This window comes from Crotalus tigris, unplaced genomic scaffold (assembly GCF_016545835.1).
Source record: "Crotalus tigris isolate CLP2741 ecotype Arizona unplaced genomic scaffold, ASM1654583v1 scf7180000020317.251278, whole genome shotgun sequence".
Taxonomy (NCBI): Eukaryota; Metazoa; Chordata; class Lepidosauria; order Squamata; family Viperidae; genus Crotalus; species Crotalus tigris.
In genome coordinates this window covers 221092-239856 of record NW_024097961.1, presented here as the reverse complement: position 1 = coordinate 239856, position 18765 = coordinate 221092, and the positions used below count along the sequence as shown (strand labels likewise).

The 18765-nt window shown below is 37.7% G+C and overlaps 1 protein-coding gene across 1 annotated transcript in view; it reads right to left on the bottom strand.

The window, feature by feature from the left end:
• Positions 1 to 651: 651 nt before the first annotated feature.
• LOC120318604 (collagen alpha-1(XIII) chain-like) overlaps positions 652 to 18765 on the bottom strand; it is a 105760-nt gene continuing 87646 nt past the window's right edge. Inside the window, exons 27-31 of the mRNA XM_039366420.1 lie at positions 14927 to 14971; positions 14661 to 14702; positions 12533 to 12559; positions 7033 to 7113; positions 652 to 729 (exon numbers count right to left, since the gene is read on the bottom strand). Coding sequence (XP_039222354.1) covers positions 652 to 729; positions 7033 to 7113; positions 12533 to 12559; positions 14661 to 14702; positions 14927 to 14971 — 273 coding nt within the window. The remainder of the gene's footprint in view (positions 730 to 7032; positions 7114 to 12532; positions 12560 to 14660; positions 14703 to 14926; positions 14972 to 18765) is intronic.

Here is an 18765-nt window from a genome sequence, read left to right as displayed (position 1 = left end):
ATCAAGAAGAAGCTTGAAATGAAAGAGCAACAGAATTGCTTTCGTTTATACAGCTCATGTTCAGTGCATTCTCTTGGCTCAGAAAAATGGGTGGAGATGCTTTAAGCAAGATTTTAATGGGTAGAGAAAAAAAAAGAAGACAATAGACAGCTGACAATATGACAACAAAGGTACATCACATGTACAATGACTACATGCAAAGGTTTCACTTGTATTTTACACAATGTCTCAAAGGTGTTTTTTTTTTTTTAAGGCAGCTGGACTTTCTTTGTTTTTCCTTGAAGGTGTGTTGTGTTTTATCCAAGAAACTTCTTCAGTTCTGACTTCTTGGATGAGAAGTGAAATGTCTTCAAGGAAAAACAAAGGAAGTCCAGCTGCCTTTTGAAAAAGCACCTTTGGGACAGCCATGACCTGGATGACTGAGAATCACCATAAATATTTTGCACAATATAATTACACAGATAAATAAAGAGGCCAATTATCCCAAATCCTTGGAACTTTGTGAATATGTTAGGATATGAAACTGTACTATACTATTACTGAGCATCAAAATGCAGTAACTTCCCTTCTTCTATTCTAGTTTTGTTCTGTTGTTGGAAAGACAGTGATACAAATATGATTATGGCAGGACAGAGGAGACAAATCACAGCATCAGGGAACAGGAACGTAGGGAATCGGAGAAATGACACTCACCGGTGGGCCAGGCCTGCCGTCTAAACCTGAAGCGCCCTGGACAGACAGGGAGGGGTTAACAAAACAAAAGGCAAGAAGGAAGGGGTGAGGAGGGGAAACAAGAGGTGAGTGAAGCCGTGACCAGAGACAAACATGTGCTAACCATAAAACAAAACTTAGCTCTCAAGGACAGGTGATGGCACTTACAACAAAACCAACAAAAAAAAAGCAGACACTGAATGTAATGTAAGCTGGTAACTTGAGCAGGACTGTGAGGGTACAGACTTTGATAAATACTTCAGCAGGCAACGGAACAAAACATTCCCTAAACTTTGCTTTCTCACCTTGAGCAAAACTAGACACATCCCTGTGGTGACCAAAAGTGTTCCAAAGTAAATTCTCTTGGACATTTTTTTTAGAAAATGAAAGTATTTGTTTTGGATGGATGAGTGTAGGCTCAGAGGAATCCCACAGTGATTGCAATGGGCTTCATAAACCATTCATAAACTCTAGTGGTTAATTTAAGTGAGAGGGTTAAAACATTCACTCTGCAGTCCCTACTCAAGAGCATAAAATTGTAATTGTGCCTCTCTCGGGAGGAGAGCGAGCTGCATAGGACTGTTGGTATTATCAGCTTCAGAAGAGGGTTTACAATAAAAGCAGGGTTACGAGTAGTTGTCTTGCTTGGTCTGCATTGAAAGTACAAGTGTCCATGTCACTAATAATTGGAGCATATTTTTAAGCCTCCACTCTTGTGCCATTCACAGACAGAGTTCCGACATCGTGACCTTGGATTTCCTATTCAATCTAGTGATTGTATGAATGCTTAAAGGGCTTCCTACTCTCAGAAGAAGGGGGATATAAATGTATTATACCTGTTTTGGCTTTATATCTTTAATACTAGGACATGGAAAGGAAAATATTTAGCAAACAGGGAATCTTGTTTGTCACTACTTTCTCCATCACTTGCCCAAGATTCTGATCATATTTATTGGCAATGCAGGTTGATAGCAAACCTGTAATAGAAAACTAGTACAGGTAGTCATCAATTTACAACCACCATTTTTTTTTACACTTACGACTGTTGCAGCATCCCCAGAGTCATGTGATCAAAATTCAGAGGCTTGGCCACTGATTCATATTTATGAGCTTTGCAAAGTCAACGGGTCAGCCAGATTTACTTAACACTCGTGTTACTAACTTAACAACTGCAGTGATTCACTTAACAATGGTGGCAAGAAAGATCGTAAAATAGGGCAAAACTCTTAACAACTGTCTCACTTAGCAACAGAAATGTTAGGTTCAATTGTGGTCATAAAACGAGGACTACCGGTGTATGTTCTATTTTGATGGAGAGACTAATGAATTCTGGATTTGAACAATACCAGTTGTTTTCTTCTCTCCAGGCACCAGTTGAAATTGTGACCTTTGATCCATTAAGTGCTGCAGTGCTTTGGAAAGCAGCTCAGGCCCCAAAGTGATGAACATGTTATATGAGCTTAGTTTGATTATTGAATAAAAGAGTTACCTTCATAATTAGAAAATAAAACCAAAAAACAAGACGGAAAAAAATGCGACTAGAGGTTAAAATTTCGGGAGGCAATTTTTGGTGTTGCCTTTTTGTGTGTGTTGGAAATCTTTATAACTTCAGATATATCTAAATACCAAATAATATCTCATAATGGGCCACTTTCATTCAGATGCATTAAACTGAGTCCAATTGAAAATTGTGACGGGCAACACAGTTCAGTGTGCTTCCTATTACTGGGCAGTGCAACTCTGCTTTTTAAAAGCATGTTTGAAAACAAAAAAAAAAAAATATGAAACATGAAAGAATCAAAGAGTAAAACGTGATTATAGAATGCAACTAACTAACAGTAGATCTGAAGTGTCATGGAGGTTATAGTATTATTTTAATATCCTTAGTTACTTATAAATTTATGGCATACATCATTTTTTAAAGGAGAGATTAAAAGTGGCTATTAAGCTTCAAAGTAAAAATACCTGGATAATGTAATTTAATCACTAGATTTATGGGCTATAATCATAGGTAAGTTAGGTCAACATTAGGAATCTAATTTCTTATAAAACTGAAGTATAAAGTCTAAGAATAATAAAACCCAAATTGAGGATGCAGTACAAATATATTCTTACATTCAGAGATTTGGGAAATTAATAAAAATTAGAAAATTTAAGACAGCTTTCAAACTGAACTTCTTAAGAAATAAAAGTTATTTTCAATAATATTTCAGTTGACATTTATCCACAGATCCCTAAGTTTTCCATAGGAAAAGTGGTACTAAAACTACTGGGACTTAACTTAGGAAAGCGACTTTTGAATAAAGGCCTTTTTTTCATTCCAAATATCTGCAGCCAGGGAAGCACGCTATTCTACGAAATGATACATACATTAGCTTGAACATTAGCTTTTGCATAGAAGGATCAAAAGGACTGGTTAATCGTTCAGTATGCACTAGTTGTTGTTGTGAATCAAAAATCTCAAATGACATTGTTCTTCCTGGAGACATTATTAAGTCATCCAAGCATCACTAGTTGCTAGGAGAAGTGAAATTGACCTGATCTCAGGCCTGAAAAGTAGGACAAAGTTGAAGTACTATCTCTGGGGCCAAATGCCTTAAGAAATACTTTAATGTTAGATTTACCAACAGTAATCAACCTTAATTGATAGCAGGTGAGTGTTAGAAGGAGCAAAATAATCCCAGATTACAAAAAATAGGATGCTTTTAGTATACACTGCCATGCATCCATTTTCAGGGTATATGTGTTCGTGTGTGTGTGTGTGTGTGTGTGTGTGTGTGTGTGTGTGTGCATAATTCTTATGTAAAGCTCTTTATGTCATTTGCTGTAACCATCTCTCTTCCCCATTGGTCTTCAGATGAGATGCTTTTTTGTGCTGTTTCCCCTTTTATAGATTTTTCTACAATAACATAGTACATTTTCAATCTACCTGTTTCTAGATTTTTTTCCTTAGCTTGAGTTTTTGAATACTTCTGTTTTTAATCTATTATTGTTTTTATAAGATTTATTTATTGTACACTGCCTTTTTAATGGGTTTGGAATGAAGCTATCAGATTCTTTTCAATAGGCAGACATGTGAAAACAACATTCTGTTGCCATGTGGCTTTCTTAGAAGTCCTTGGAGAGAAAAATATACGCAAAGGCAACACTGCAGATTTTTAGAATGTTGGGAGAAAAAAGGGAGAAGGCATCTCTGAGATAAAGCTGTTAAAACTTGTTTGCTTCTGGTTCGAATTTCATAGATTTTCAATGTGAATTTTAGTGAAAAATTCAAACCAAATTTTATCACGTTGGTTTAATAACCCACAAGGGAAAAGAATTTGGGTGAGAAGGTCTGTCTGTCTATCTGTCTGTCTATCTGGCGGTGCGGTGGCTCAGCAGTTAAGATGCTGGGCTTCTTGGCTGGAAAGCCGGCAGCCCAGGTTTGAGACCCAAGAGCCAAGTGACGGGGTGAGCTCCCATCCTTGCCCCAGCTACTGCCAATCACCATTTTGAAAGCATGCAAATGCAAGTAGATCAATAGGTACCACTTCGGTCAAAGGTAATTGCACTCCATGACATTATGCTGGCCACATGACCGTGTAAATGTCTTCAGACTGTGCTGACTCAATGGCCTTGAAACAGAGATGAGCACCACCCCCTATGGTTGGCAACAGCTTGCAGAGTCAAATCCTTTACCTTTACTTCCCAATTTTCAGTGATTTTCCTTTACCTCAGTTGTTTTTTTTTGGTTGTAAGTTCTGCAAAGCAAATCTTTTCCTTACTTTCAAAGCTTTCCCAAGTTATAAAAGAGGAGAGTATGTCACTATGTTTACAATGTTTACTTCTGAATAAATTATCCTTTCACAGATAATTAATTTTGTTTTTCTTGAGATTGAAATTCTAGACCTGTTATATCTGTGCTGTAAAACTTCAGGCTTTGGGATAATAAAATGATCATTAGGAGCTGCCCAATTGGCTGAAAGATGGGTGGCTGTATAAATAATGTATAAATAAATAAACAAGCAAAATAAATAATTAAATAAATTGCTAACTCTTTGAAGCATCTAGTGGTCATCTGGAATTCTGGAGCCCAAGTAAGCTAGCCCTATACAATACTGGAATAGGGGACCTGAAATTGTCCAATAGTTACTGATATTTCTATTTTTAAGAATGAAAAGGAAGAAAAGCTAATGCTGGACCAATTATTGTCCCATTCAGAAAATTGTCATTGCTAGCAAAAAGGAAGGCTTTTCCTTTCCCCTTCCTCTGAATGGTGCAAGAATTCAGCAAAAGTTTTAATACTATGGATATGATTTCTCCTCATCTTCATTAAACATGACTTTCCTTTTCCCCAAGGAAAATTATTAACATTTGGGTTCCAAGCCACCAAAAGTCTTTTTGTTTCCATTATCAATTGCCTTCAATCAAAGAAGAACAATAGTTTTTCCCAACATAAAATACACAGCTTAGCACATTAAGATTTCCAGAAAAATACATCAGTTCCACCAGTAAGAGACACCTAACAAGTGGGAAACAACGTTCCATAAAACAGCTAATACTAATCTACATCTGATTTGGTATCACATCAAGCTTTCATTTTGAATTTAATTGAACCAGAGGAATAAATATTTGTGCTACAAATTCCCACTTAGGAGTACAGGTAGACTGGGTCAAGACCAGAACATAGAAATTCTAATATTATAATCTGAACTGAACTGGTCCTTAAAATAAATACGCATTAAGAGCAAGGTGCCTACATACATACAAGTGTGCATGTAGGAAAACATATGCTGAAAAGAGTGTTCCCTTGTCCAATTTTTTAGTGCCTCGTTTCTTGGTAAAACAATAATGTTTGTATTTCCACCTCTAGATTTGTTTTGCAATCCATTCAGGTTTAGTATTCTCATTCATCTAATTCTAATTCTCTAATTCTTTCTAGCTCATTGGTTTCCTGCTTGAGCAGGGGCTTGACTAGAAGATCTCCAAGGTCCCTTCCAACTTTGTTATTCTGTTATTCTGCTCTCAACTTTCCTTCTTCAAAAATATGTTAGCATTGCTACTGAGAGGCAAGGAAGAGGCATTCCCATGCCTTCAGAAGTGTGAAAATAACAGCTTTGTCAGAGAGACTAATACTAGTGCTGCTGATTTTCAAATTTCTCCAGTTTTCAAGTTTCTACTGCTACAAAGCAACAATCTCAATAAGAAAATTGTTCAGTATCTACCTACTATTTGTTCTTCCCTACTACCTCTTAATGATGTGGCCTCATGACGGTTAAAAAAAAAAAGTGGATATTGCAGCTCTAACTGCCTGTTACAATGTTATCTACAGCAGCCACCAACATGCAGTGGTTGAGTTCACCGATACAAGTTGTCCTCACTTAACCATCACTCATTCATCACCCGTTCAAACTTGCAATAGCGCTGAATAAGTGATACTTATGACAGGTCCGTGAAGGTTCAGTTGCTGCAGCACCCCAAGTGATCATGTGATTTTGATCTGGGTGCTTGGTGCCTGGCTTGCAATTATGATGTCACAGTTTCCTAAAATCACTTGGACACCATTTGCAACCTTCTATTCCAGCTTCCTACAAGCAAAGTCAGTGGGGAAGCCAGCAGGAAGTCTCAAAGGATGACCATGTGATGCCCTTGCTTAATGGCCATGTAGGATTTGCTTATAGATGACAAGCAGGAAATGTTAGAACTGCTACTGCTGAGCAATGTGGTCACATGACATTGTGCTTTTCAACTGCATCACTTAGAGACAGGAATTCCAGTCCCAATTGTCGTTGGTAACTGAGGACTACCCGCAGCAAACCACTACCATCTGGGCTTGCAAGAGAATCCAGAGAAAGCCTCTTTGTTGTGAGCAAAGTATAAAAAGTTGTGTGTTGGGAAAAATGAGCTGAATGCAGTTGTGAATTAATCCATATGTCAGATACAGGAAATGGAATATTCTTGGATAAGATTTTTCTTACTTAAATAAGAAACCCAACCTAAATATCCATTCCTGAATTCATGAAGAAAACTATACCAGATAGTTCCTGTACCTTGTTGCAGGTCTTCCCCTCCTCTCCCATTTTTGTCAATAAATAAATTCTGTGAGTTATTTCATATCTCAGAGTCTGAACTTGCACATGAAAGCCTTTTACATGATTAGGAATAAAATAATGTTAAAATCCCCTGAAGCACTTTTCTTGATGTCCACATTATCCAAGCGATAATTTTCTGGAGGAATTTCCTCTGATTTTTTGGGGGTGATATCTGAAGTATTCTCTTTCCTGAGTAATTGTATTCATTGTCATGTCTTGCTATAGTTTCCTTTTCTTTCTAGATACTTACGGGCAGCCCCAAAGGACCTCGATCTCCTTTTTCTCCTTGGATACCATTTTCACCTTTTATTCCATCAATTCCTGCTTCTCCCTAAAAGAAAAATATATCAGAAGAAAGCTAATTCTTCTCCAGTAAGTTTCTAAACAGGAGTTAATTGGAGAGAAAAACACTTGGTGACACCCAAAAAGCATTTATATAGCAATGATGAGATGATATTTTGCTAACTTTGCTGAGGACTGGAAAAAGAGAATTTTCAACTCCTGTATGAAAAAGTAATTGAATTTCCCAAGAAAATGAATGGAAAAGGAACATAAAGCAGGGAGGGGGAACGACAGCTCCTTTATGACCTGTGGACTTCAACTCTCAGAATTCTTGACCCAGCTATGCTGGCTCAGGAATTCTGGGAGAAAGGGGCCGTTGTTTCCCACCCCTGACATAAAGGAAAATGTAGAACCTGTTTGAAATGCAGAGAGTGGAGTGACGCTCTTGGGACACCTGGACAAGAATGTTTTGTGGGACATTCATGTGAAAAGATAGTGGATGAGAAAAAAGGTGCACAAAAGAATGATTGCTACAAAAAAAAAAAAAAAGGAAGAATGAGAAATAAAGAAAGATACGGGTAGTCTTCAGCTTACGACCAAAAACTAAGCCCAAAATTTCCATTGCTAAGCAAGACAGTTTTAAGTGACTTTGCCCCATTTTATGATTTTTCTTGCCACAGTTCTTAAGTGAATGACTGCAGTTAGTAACATGGTTGTTAAGTGAATCTGCACTCCTCATTGTCTTTGCCTGTCAGAAGGTTGTAAAAGGGGATCAGAGGACACCAGGGCACAGCAACCATCATAGATACATGCCGGTTGCCAAGCGTCTGAATTTTGATCAGAGGACCACAGGGATAGTGCAATGTTGTAAGTGAGAAAAATGGTCATAAGTCACTGTTTTCAATGCCGTTGTAACTTTAATCAGTCACTAAACAAAAGGTTGTAACTCAAGGACTACCTGTGCTCTATCATGTGTACAGTATACTGAAAAAAGAAAGTTGCAAAGAAAGTAGACAGAGAGAACAAAGAACAAATAGGATTACGAGTAAGAGGAGATGCAGCCTCATTTTAATGGGATTAAAAAGAAATTGCTTGAAAGGGCTGAAGAGCAATGAAGAAGGAACCTCCAGGAAAACAAGTGGAATGAAAAAGAAAAGTAATAAAACAATTTGGGATGGAAGTGAAGACAGGGAAAGACAGGATGAAGAATTTCAGAGATTTGTACAGGAACTATAGTGATGTCAGCAGAATTGAAATGAATGCTGTAAAGGCAAATGTGCAAGAAAAAAAACTAAATAACAAATGGTAGGAGAACATTAAAAATTGTAAGAATGCAGGTAGATGTGGACAGAATATTTGCAGTTAGATTAAAATAGGGATGCCATTTGTTTATTTAATGGATTTGTAATTTAAATAAAGTAGGTCTGAAGGTTGCCTCTGTGCCTTTAGGTGGGAAAAATGCTAATATTGCTCCTTTAGATAGAAACAAAAGCAGCAAAAGTGAATGCAAAAGGTACAGAAATATTTGTTTATTGACCAGGAAAGAGTTTGGCTGAAATCTTATTAAAAAAAGTATAAAAGTTAACAATGCATCACATTGGGATATGCTTATTGTGTATCTGTTCATATAAAGACTGCTCGGAGAAGTAATTCTGAATTATGGAATCTGGCATGTATGGATCTGATTGTTGATTACTGAATAAGTAAAGAATAGTCTATGATTGCAATAAATTGTTCATGACAATAAATGGACTGCTTACTAAATGGTTCAACATTAGCAGGTAGGAAGATAAGGATGGGTGATTTCCCCTTGCTTTTAAAATGTGTTTATAGATGTATGTTTGTGGTATTTTGATCTTAGAAGTGATAGGAATGTATTAATTGTGGCTGTATATCTACTTACATATGTTGACAGTGCCAACATGAATTACAGTGAATATTGCACAGATTGTATGATGCATTGATGAGTCTGTACAGCCCTACATATTTCTGTTTGGAAAGAGAAATGGAATGAAGGACAGGACATGATCTATACATGGAAAAAAGCTAGAGCAAACCCATTAATTTATTTACCTTGATAGGAAGTTGATCGGAGATAAGAAAAGCTAGAGAAATTTGAGGAAATATAAATGCTAATTTAAAGGTGGAGGAGAGTATATCATTCACTGTGAGCAATAAACATTTGTGAAAAGAAATGAACACGAAAAGAGAAATAGAAATTATTGTGTTTCTGCCAATTTTACATATGGAGGTGAGAGTTGGATCTGTCAGAGGAAATATAAATATTGAATGTAGTAGGAACAGAATACTTAAGATGCTTCTGTGGTAAAATCAGAAGACAGAATGTAAAAAATGAATGGATGTTGAGCGAACATGGACTTACTATAAAAGGAGAAGATGGTTTGTTTATATAGTGAGAAGAATAAATGGGTCAAAAAGAAGAGGTGATTGAAACAATCATGAGTCAGTGAAACCCTCAAAAAAAAAACCCACAGAAGTTTAAAGAACAAAAGCTGGTTTGAAATTATTTCCCTGGCTTGGAAAGGTGGCTTCTGCTTTTTTATGGGAAGAAAGGCATTTCACAAATACTGAAAGGCTATAATCTATTTTTATTGAGACACTAAAAAGGAAAAAAAAAGGAAAAGGCTTCTCTCTCCTTTCTTTTTAAGAAATTTACTATTTCTACTTTTTTATATATATACATTACCTTAAAAGACAGGGAAAAAAAACACTGATTTTTGAAAAGGACTTTCTTAACTTACTGAGGACATCTAGTGGCAAAAATTTAATACTGCAACCCTGCTTATTTCTTCTTATGAACTTTAAAACACTAAAGATAAACTGTGCACCTGAGAAGCTGTGGGGGTGGATGTTTCTACATTAAACAAAGCCTCTACAAAAAAGAAAAAGAGATCTCTTTTTAAGCATTAGTATTAAAATGGAGAAACCTCAGATACAACTGAATTGTGCACTTATATTGGAAAAGATTTATGAGGCCACTGCAGAAATTTGTGCTACATTTAAAAACTGTACTTCAGAATTAAGATCCAGAGACTCTACTATATTTGCCCAAATTGATGTCCAGGTTACAATTGATTACGGCATAAATCAAAATGTGCCAGAAGAGGAATTTACAGAGATAAAAGAGGAATTTATTTCATCTGACAATCCCTTCTCCAGCAACTTAGAGAACCAGAAGAAGCAAAGACTAAGACTTCAAAATACAAAGCAACTACATCGCAAAGAGAACAGAAAAAGACGTTTACTGCAGAGGAAGAGATTTATACTCTCTCAAAGGTTATTACAAGCAATAGGAATTGATTTATTGGTTAAAGGAGAAAAAAGATGCTTACTACAGAGTAATCTTTGCTCAAAGATTACTACAAGCATCGAGAATGGATTTACTGGTTGAAAGGGAAGCATCTTCATGGAAGCCAATGTGGCATAGAAAGAAACTCAGAATCAGACTCAAAAACAAATTTAAAAATGTTTAATGGAGCAAAAGACAATGTTGATTTCATGGATTGCTTTAAGGATAATGATTTAGAGCTGAAAAATGCAATTATACACATGCGTGTTTAAATTAGTAAAAATTGTTGAATGGATTAAAAGGCAATATTGGTTCTATGGATTGTTTTAAGGATAATGATTTAGACTTAGAAGTAAGAAATCTACAATTATATTCATGTGTGTTTAATTTAGTTTGATGTCTTTTTTGCTTTATGGCGGTTTGTTTGGTATGGAAATATGAAAGTTAAATGTGGAATGAAAAAAGAAACTTGGCTTTACAGAGACTAAGAATGCATCTCTTGGAGTAATAGATTGATTTAGACTGGAATTTTGAAATGTTTAATTAATTAGGAGATTTTTGTGTATAATAATATGTTTCATTATGGTAATTAATTGGATGAAATTTGGTTTGTTTAATGAATGGAAATGAATTAAGTCAAATGATTTAGATTTAGAAGTAAGAAAATTATAACTATATATATGTGTAATGTTTAATTAATTAAGAGATATTTGTGTATAATAATACAATTTGATATGATATGATAATATTGTCTTTTTTAAACTAAATTAGTTATTATTGGAAGAAGAAATAAATAAGATTGGTGATAAAAAAGGGATGAGAGAGATTAAGAACTTGAATATATTTGCAAGAGATATTTGAAGGGGTAATATGTTGATGCAAAATATTATTTGATTATGGTAATTGAAATTGATAAAGTTTTAATAAACAGATTTAGTAGTAATAGAAATTTAGGATAGAAAGGAAATATATTAAATTTATTATGCTACTTGAGGGAAATAGAGAGATTATAACAAATGTATTAAGTTGCGCTGTTATTGTGTGATTTTATGTTGGAATCTGTGTTTATCCAAACACCACGATGTGTCTCAAACACTTTTTGTTAAAACTATAAAACTAATAAAATATATTTAAAAAAAAAAAGAACAAAAGCTGGCATATGAAGGGAATACAGATAGGGTCCAAATCTGATGATCTGCACAATAGAAAGGCATTGAGAGCAAATGCTCTTGATATAAACTAGATCAGCGTTTCTCAACCTTGGCAAATTTAAGTTGCATGGACTTCAACTCCCAGAATTCCCCAGCCAGTTAGGCTGGGGAATTCTGGGACTTGAGGTCCATGCAGCTTATTTGCCAAGTTTGAGAAACACTGACTAGATTTTCATTTAATTTGTTTCCTTTTTTCATGTCTTTACATACCTCTTATATTTTCCTATTCTTTTTCAATATTTTCCATAATGATGCATACTTGGAAGGGGGATAACACAATGAATGTGAATGCACGTAGAAAAACAAGTGATGATGCAGGTCAACATTCTTAGTATAAAACAGGCTAGACGTTAGTCAGATCAGCCTATTTCATAGTTCTCAAACTCTAGGTTGTTTTTGGATTCTAGCACTAGAAATCAAATGACATTGTGCAACTATTAGATTTTTTTCTCCTGAATGAATGTTCATTCAAAGAACAAAAAAGTGGAAATATATCTGAAATGTGTATCTTGGAGAAATTGAAGTTTTAGGAATTAAAAAGGGCCCTTTATTGGAATGTAATTTCCCATGTTCCAGCAGATGAAGATTACGAAAAATAGGACTCTACAAAATGACCTCCTCCTCCTATTATGCTAATATCGGGGATTGACACATAATAGAGCTAAAAGGGTTTAGCTGTTTTACATTGTTACACATGCTTTTCAGAGATATAACAAATATTTGGGGAAAAAATGAAGGATGGATAATCCACAGCACTGTAGGCACTGTTGAATGTCAACCCTCAAAAACTTTAGGCAAGAAATAGGGATAAATGCTTTTAATCAATCACAGGTTGTTTACTCCTGCTCCAAAATATGCAAAGCCATAATTTTTCTTTTAGAACAGCACACAAAGTATTTTATCTAAGATGCGTACTTGAGTTCAATTTGATTATTTGTTCTTCTTACCTTAGGTCCCGGTAGGCCTTGAAGACCCTATAGTTGGAATTTTTTTTTAAAAAGTTGATATAATTTTCTTTCAACTTAAAATTCTAGCAGTACAAAGACACCCAGATTTTCTCTACTATTGTCATTCTTAAATTGTTCGGCCCAATTACCCCTTTCCCTTACCAAATAATGGCATTATTTTCACAAAACCCCCAGACTCAATTGCTTTACATAAGTGTCTTGTCAGTGGCAGTCCAAAATGGGATCTTTGACTCACAAACAAGCAATTATAAATCATTCCATTACCCTGAGGATATGCCCAAATTACTCACAGCCTTAGAACCTCTGTTCTACAGGTAGTCCTCATTTAATAACAATAATTGGGGCCAGAAAATCCATCACTATATGGTGTTGAGTATGATGTCACATGACCATGCCTCTCAGGAGTGACAATTCTCATAGTCCTAATTGCCATTAAGTGAGGACTGTGTGGGTCATTAAGCAAAAACTTAATATGACTGTGACCTCCAATTTCCTGTTGGCTTCCCCATTAATTTTGCTTGTGGGAAACTAGCAGAGAAGATTGCAAATTACAATTAGGTGAACACAGGATACCGCAATGGTCAGAGATGTGGGCTGGTTCCCAAGCCCCCAGATCATGATTGTGTGGCTGCAGGGGCACTGTGGTGGCTATTACTACAAGGGCCAGTACTACATATTCAGTACCAAGGACTTCCTGTACTGGCTAACTAACATTTTGAGTCACAATGTGGAAGAAATATCTGCATTACGTTTGCTTGCATACTCATTCTTTATGGAAACTAACTGTATGGTTCCAATAATAATATACTGTATGCAGTGCTTTTGTCGATTGACCCTCTTGACAAATCACTTAAAAGCATCTAAATATATCCAATAAAACAGGGAATGTTCATTATGATTTCTATAATTCTGTAATTCCCATAGGACCCAAGGAATCAAGAATGACATAAGAAGTTACTTCAGAGAAGTTTCTTTATCGTTGCTCACCTACAGGTAAAATTCTTCCTAGCCTAAAGCACTTATCTACATAACTATTAGATATAACTTGTGGGCTACATTCCACTATATCCAATGTGTACTCTAGAAATTTGTGGAGCTAAACATTTTGGTCACTGCCCCTCTTTTTTTTGAATATTCTCCATGCTCATAAACCAGACTCCCACTAATGCTTCTTGATCTTGTAGTGGTGTAAGCAATGATCAGCATGGCCTCATTATGTCCATGTGCCCCCCAGCTCTGTTGGTTGCATTGGCTACCAGTTAGTTTCTGAATGCAATTCAAGTTTCTAGTTATCATCTATAAATGCCCTCAGGACATAGGGCCTTGCTACTTGAGGGAACATGATTCTCTGGTTACTTCTGCTTCTCTGCTGCAATCAGGAAAAGGAAGTTCACTTTAGGTCCTAGTGATTAAGCAGGACCAAGAAAATGTGATTTCTCTATCATGGTTCCTGTTTTCTAGAATGATAACCCTGAGATCCAGATGGCTCCCACTATGATAACATTCAGGAAGATATTGAAGATCTGGTTATTCTCCTTGTTAAAAGATACAATGGACAGACCAACTTGAGACAATTGTACTTATAGTGATTAGCAATAGCAATAGCACTTAGACTTATATACTACTTCACAGTGCTTTACAGACCTCTCTAAGTGGTTTACAGAGTCAGCATATTGCCCCCAACAATCCAGGTCCTCATTTTACCAATCTTGAAAGAATAGAAGGCTGAGTCAACCTTGAGTGGTCAAAATCGAACTCCTGGCAGTGGGCAGAGTTAGCCTGCAATACTGGATTCTAACCACAGTATCACCACAGCTAATTACCAATTATTGCTCCTTCAAAAGCCAGATTTGGTTTAAGTCAAGGGTCTTCAAACTTGGCCCTTTTATGACTTGTGGACTTCAATTCCCAGAATTCCTGAGCCAGGTACACTGGCTGAGGAATTCTGGAAGTTGAAGTCCACAAGTCATAAAAGGGCCAAGTTTGAAGACCTGTGGTTTAGGTCAATGTATTTGGTGGAGGATTTTGCCACAATAAAGAGATGGTATTAGGAAATACTTTAGAAAAGGAAAAAATATTTATAGTTCACATTGTAGAAAAGACTTACTGGGTTTCCAGGGGGACCTTGAGGCCCTGGTGGACCAGTTACCTAAAAGCCAAATAGAAAAGCAAATGTCATTGTCATAATAATTCACTTTCATGCTCAGTAAATAAAAGCAATAACCTGACCCTTCCTCAAAAATTATTATGTAGAAATTAAATCTATCATTTTGAAAGTAGTACTTGGGAAGAAGGGATGTAGAAAAATGAGCTATAGTTAGAGAAAGGAGGAGTTTGTCTAATGTTTTAAAACAATGTGGTTGGATCACTTACTGAAGCCCCAGTATCTCCTTTTTCTCCAGGTTCTCCCTTCTCTCCCTGTAAATACAACAATATTGTAATAAAAAAGAGCATCCATGCCAAGTTTTTATAATAGTGAAATTTCAAGATGGCTAAAAGTTCAGACAAAGATATCAGGAAGACGTAAATAAACATGCAATCACTGGGATATTTCTAGAATACCATTAAATGCTTCACTGGTTACTATAATTAACTAGCATTCTAATTTATGCAATGTCTTTAAACAGCTTAAGGATCTTTTGATGCAGACCCTCAAAAAGGGAAAAAAAACCACACACGTGTGTGTGTGTGTGTGTGTGTGTGTGTATGTGTGTATGTGTGTGTGTGTGTGTGTGTGTGTGTTTTCTGAGGTTTTCGCGGGTGTTTGTATGTAGGTCTTTGGTTATTCGAGTTTTCTCCCGCATAAAATTGGAAGTGTCTTGGCGACGTTTCGACGAAGTCCCATTCGTCATCTTCAGGCTGGTGTTTTCAGCTTCATGCTTCGAGGAGCAATGTGTGGTCTTAACTGTTTCTTCCTTTTAACTGCCAGTGGAGGTATGAACTGATTGGGTGGAGGTGTGTTCTGATTGGTTAGGGGTTTGGCTGTGCTCTGATTGGATGGGGGGTTGGCTGTGCTCTGATTGGATGGGGGAGTGTTCTGTTTGGGTGGGGGCTTTGTTGTGCTCAGGTTAGTCTGAGTTGCAGGGGAGTTTAAGATGGTGGGCTGCGTTGCTATTTTTTGGCTTCGCATTCGTGGTCATGCCTCATCTTCATGGTGGGTGTCAGTTTGCTTCATGTATGGATTGGAGGGGTTTAAAGTGGCTAATGATGCAGCTGTGGTCTGGCTTCTGGTTTGTGGTCGTGCCTCATCATCGGTGTGGCTTTGGGTTTGCTTTTTGCATGGATGTGTGGTGGTGACATCCTGTGTGGTTTTAGTGAGTGTGGGTCTGGTGTCATTCTTTGTGTTAGGGAGTCATTTGTCAATAAGGGCAGGTTTCCAAATGGCTGGTAGGTATCATCTCGTTTGTTCATGCTGTGTGGGCATTTTTCTATCTTGATGGCTTCTCTGATTATTCTGTTATTAAAATGTTCAGTTTTGGCGATAGTTCTGGTATTTTTAAAGTCAATTTCATGTCCTGTGGCTTTAAGGTGTTGGACCAGGGAAGATGTTGGTTCCTCTTTTTTGACTGAGTTCTTATGTTCTTCAATGTGCACTTATTCTTCTGTTGGTTTGTCCGATGTATGTGTTGGGACAAGCGGTGCATGGGATTTCATTTCAAATAGCAAGGCAGCCCACCATCTTAAACTCCCCTGCAACTCAGACTAACCTGAGCACAACAAAGCTCCCACCCAAATAGAACACTCCCCCATCCAATCAGAGCACAGCTAAACCCCTAACCAATCAGAACACACCTCCACCCAATCAGAACACAGCCAAACTCCCACCCAATCAATTCATACCTACACTGGCAGTTAAAAGGAAAAAACAGCTAAGACCACACATTGCTCCTCGAAGCACGAAGCTGAAAACACCAGCCTGAAGATGACGAATGGGACTTCGTCGAAACGTCGCCAAGACACTTCCAATTTTACGCGGGAGAAAACCCGAACAACCAAAGACCTACATACAAATACCCGCGAAAACCTCATATGAATATGATAAAAACTACCAAAAATGTGATCACCAGGATCTAGGAATGCTCGTCTTTATAGAGCATTTCTAGATCCTGGGTTATACTTAGACAGCGTCAGCAGTTGCTGACGAAAGCTAAGTGTTTAATAAAGTTTTTAGTCTCAGTGATCACGTTTTTAGTAGTTTTTATCATGAATATACCTGGGACATGCATTATATATATATATATATATATATATATATATATATATATATATATATATATATATATATATATATTTTCTGAGGTTTTCGCGGGTATTTGTATGTAGGTCTTTGGTTGTTCGGGTTTTTTCCCACGTAAAATTGGAAGTGTCTTGGCGACGTTTCGACGAAGTCCCATTCGTCATCTTCAGGCTGGTGCTTTCAGCTTCGTGCCTCGAGCAGCAATGTGTGGTCTTAGCTGTTTCTTCCTTTTAATTGCCAGTGGGGGTATGAACTGATTGGGTGGGAGCTTGGCTGTGTTCTGATTGGGTGGAGGTGTGTTCTGATTGGGTGGAGGTGTGTTCTGATTGGTTAGGGGTTTGGCTGTGCTCTGATTGGATGGGGGAGTGTTCTATTTGGGTGGGAGCTTTGTTGTGCTCAGGTTAGTCTGAGTTGCAGGGGAGTTTAAGATGGTGGGCTGCCTTGCTATTTGAAATGAAATCCCATGCACCGCTTGTCCCAACACATACATCGGACAAACCAACAGAAGAATAAGTGCACATTGAAGAACATAAGAACTCAGTCAAAAAAGAGGAACCAACATCTTCCCTGGTCCAACACCTTAAAGCCACAGGACATGAAATTGACTTTAAAAATACCAGAACTATCGCCAAAACTGAACATTTTAATAACAGAATAATCAGAGAAGCCATCGAGATAGAAAAATGCCCACACAGCATGAACAAACGAGATGATACCTACCAGCCATTTGGAAACCTGCCCTTATTGACAAATGACAAATGACAAATGCTTCACAGTGGAGGAAGAGACTAACAGCACACTTGCATTTTTGGATGTCCTAGTCAGCCATCAGCCAAACGGCACTCTCCACACGACCGTCCACCGAAAACCAACTCATTCAGACAGAATTTTACATTATAGGAGCAATTATCCCATGTTGCACAAAATTGGCTGTATCAAAACACTGTTTAGGTGTGTGAACATCCACTGCAACATGGATAGGACAAAGGTGGAGGAGAGAAGTCATCTATACCGGGTCTACAGGTGAAACGGCTACCCAGCTGATTTCATCAGATGGTACAGCGGACTGCATGAGCCTCGCAGAATGTAACACACAGGCACCCCTATGGCATTGACAATACTACTGTATGTCAATGGAGTGTCAGAGGCAACGGCACGGATATTGGCTCTGTACAATATCAGTATTGCCTACAAACCGAATCAAACCCTATGTGCCAAAATAATGCACCCCAAGGAACCACTTCCCAATGAAGAAAGATCTTCGGTGATATAAGAGTGAAATGCAAGGACTGTCACTGTAATTACATTGGGGAGACGACCAAACGGCTTAGAACTAGGATCCACAAACACGAGCTGGCCATTAGATGACATGAGCAATGCTCAAAGTGTGGGTCCATATGGCCAGCAAAAATCACACACTCGACCTTGCCAGGGCAGAGGCCATCACCCAGGATGTCACCAAGGGCAGTTGGTTACTGAAGGAGGCTTGGCTGTCAGATGAGCACTCAATTAATCACCACATAGAACTAGTGCCAGCTTATCAGGCACTTAAGGAAGTGGGAACAACAGAGCAACAACTCATAGCGGGTGCAACGCGCGCAACCTATGCAAGATCAGAACCGCGGGCTCATGCAACAGCAAAGAATTATGACTGGTGAAGGGGAGAAATCCTCGGCACGATCTGTGCAGGAACCAATGATGGGAGGCAGGGTGCCACATACACAAAGGGGGGGGGTAGCCATAGGACAGGAAGCACTGAGGGACTATCCTGCAGCAACGTGTATCCAGACACGTCCAAAGCAGGCAAAGAGAATGACAACAAGAGAGGCGATGATCCCTGAACTTATGAATATACAGACAGACGCGAGACAATTAGAAGCAATACGATCAACTGGGCGGGTAGACCGGTAACATGGTCTATGAGCAGAGCGCAAAAAGAGCTGGCCTTATAAGCGGGCTTTTGAACCTCCAGCAT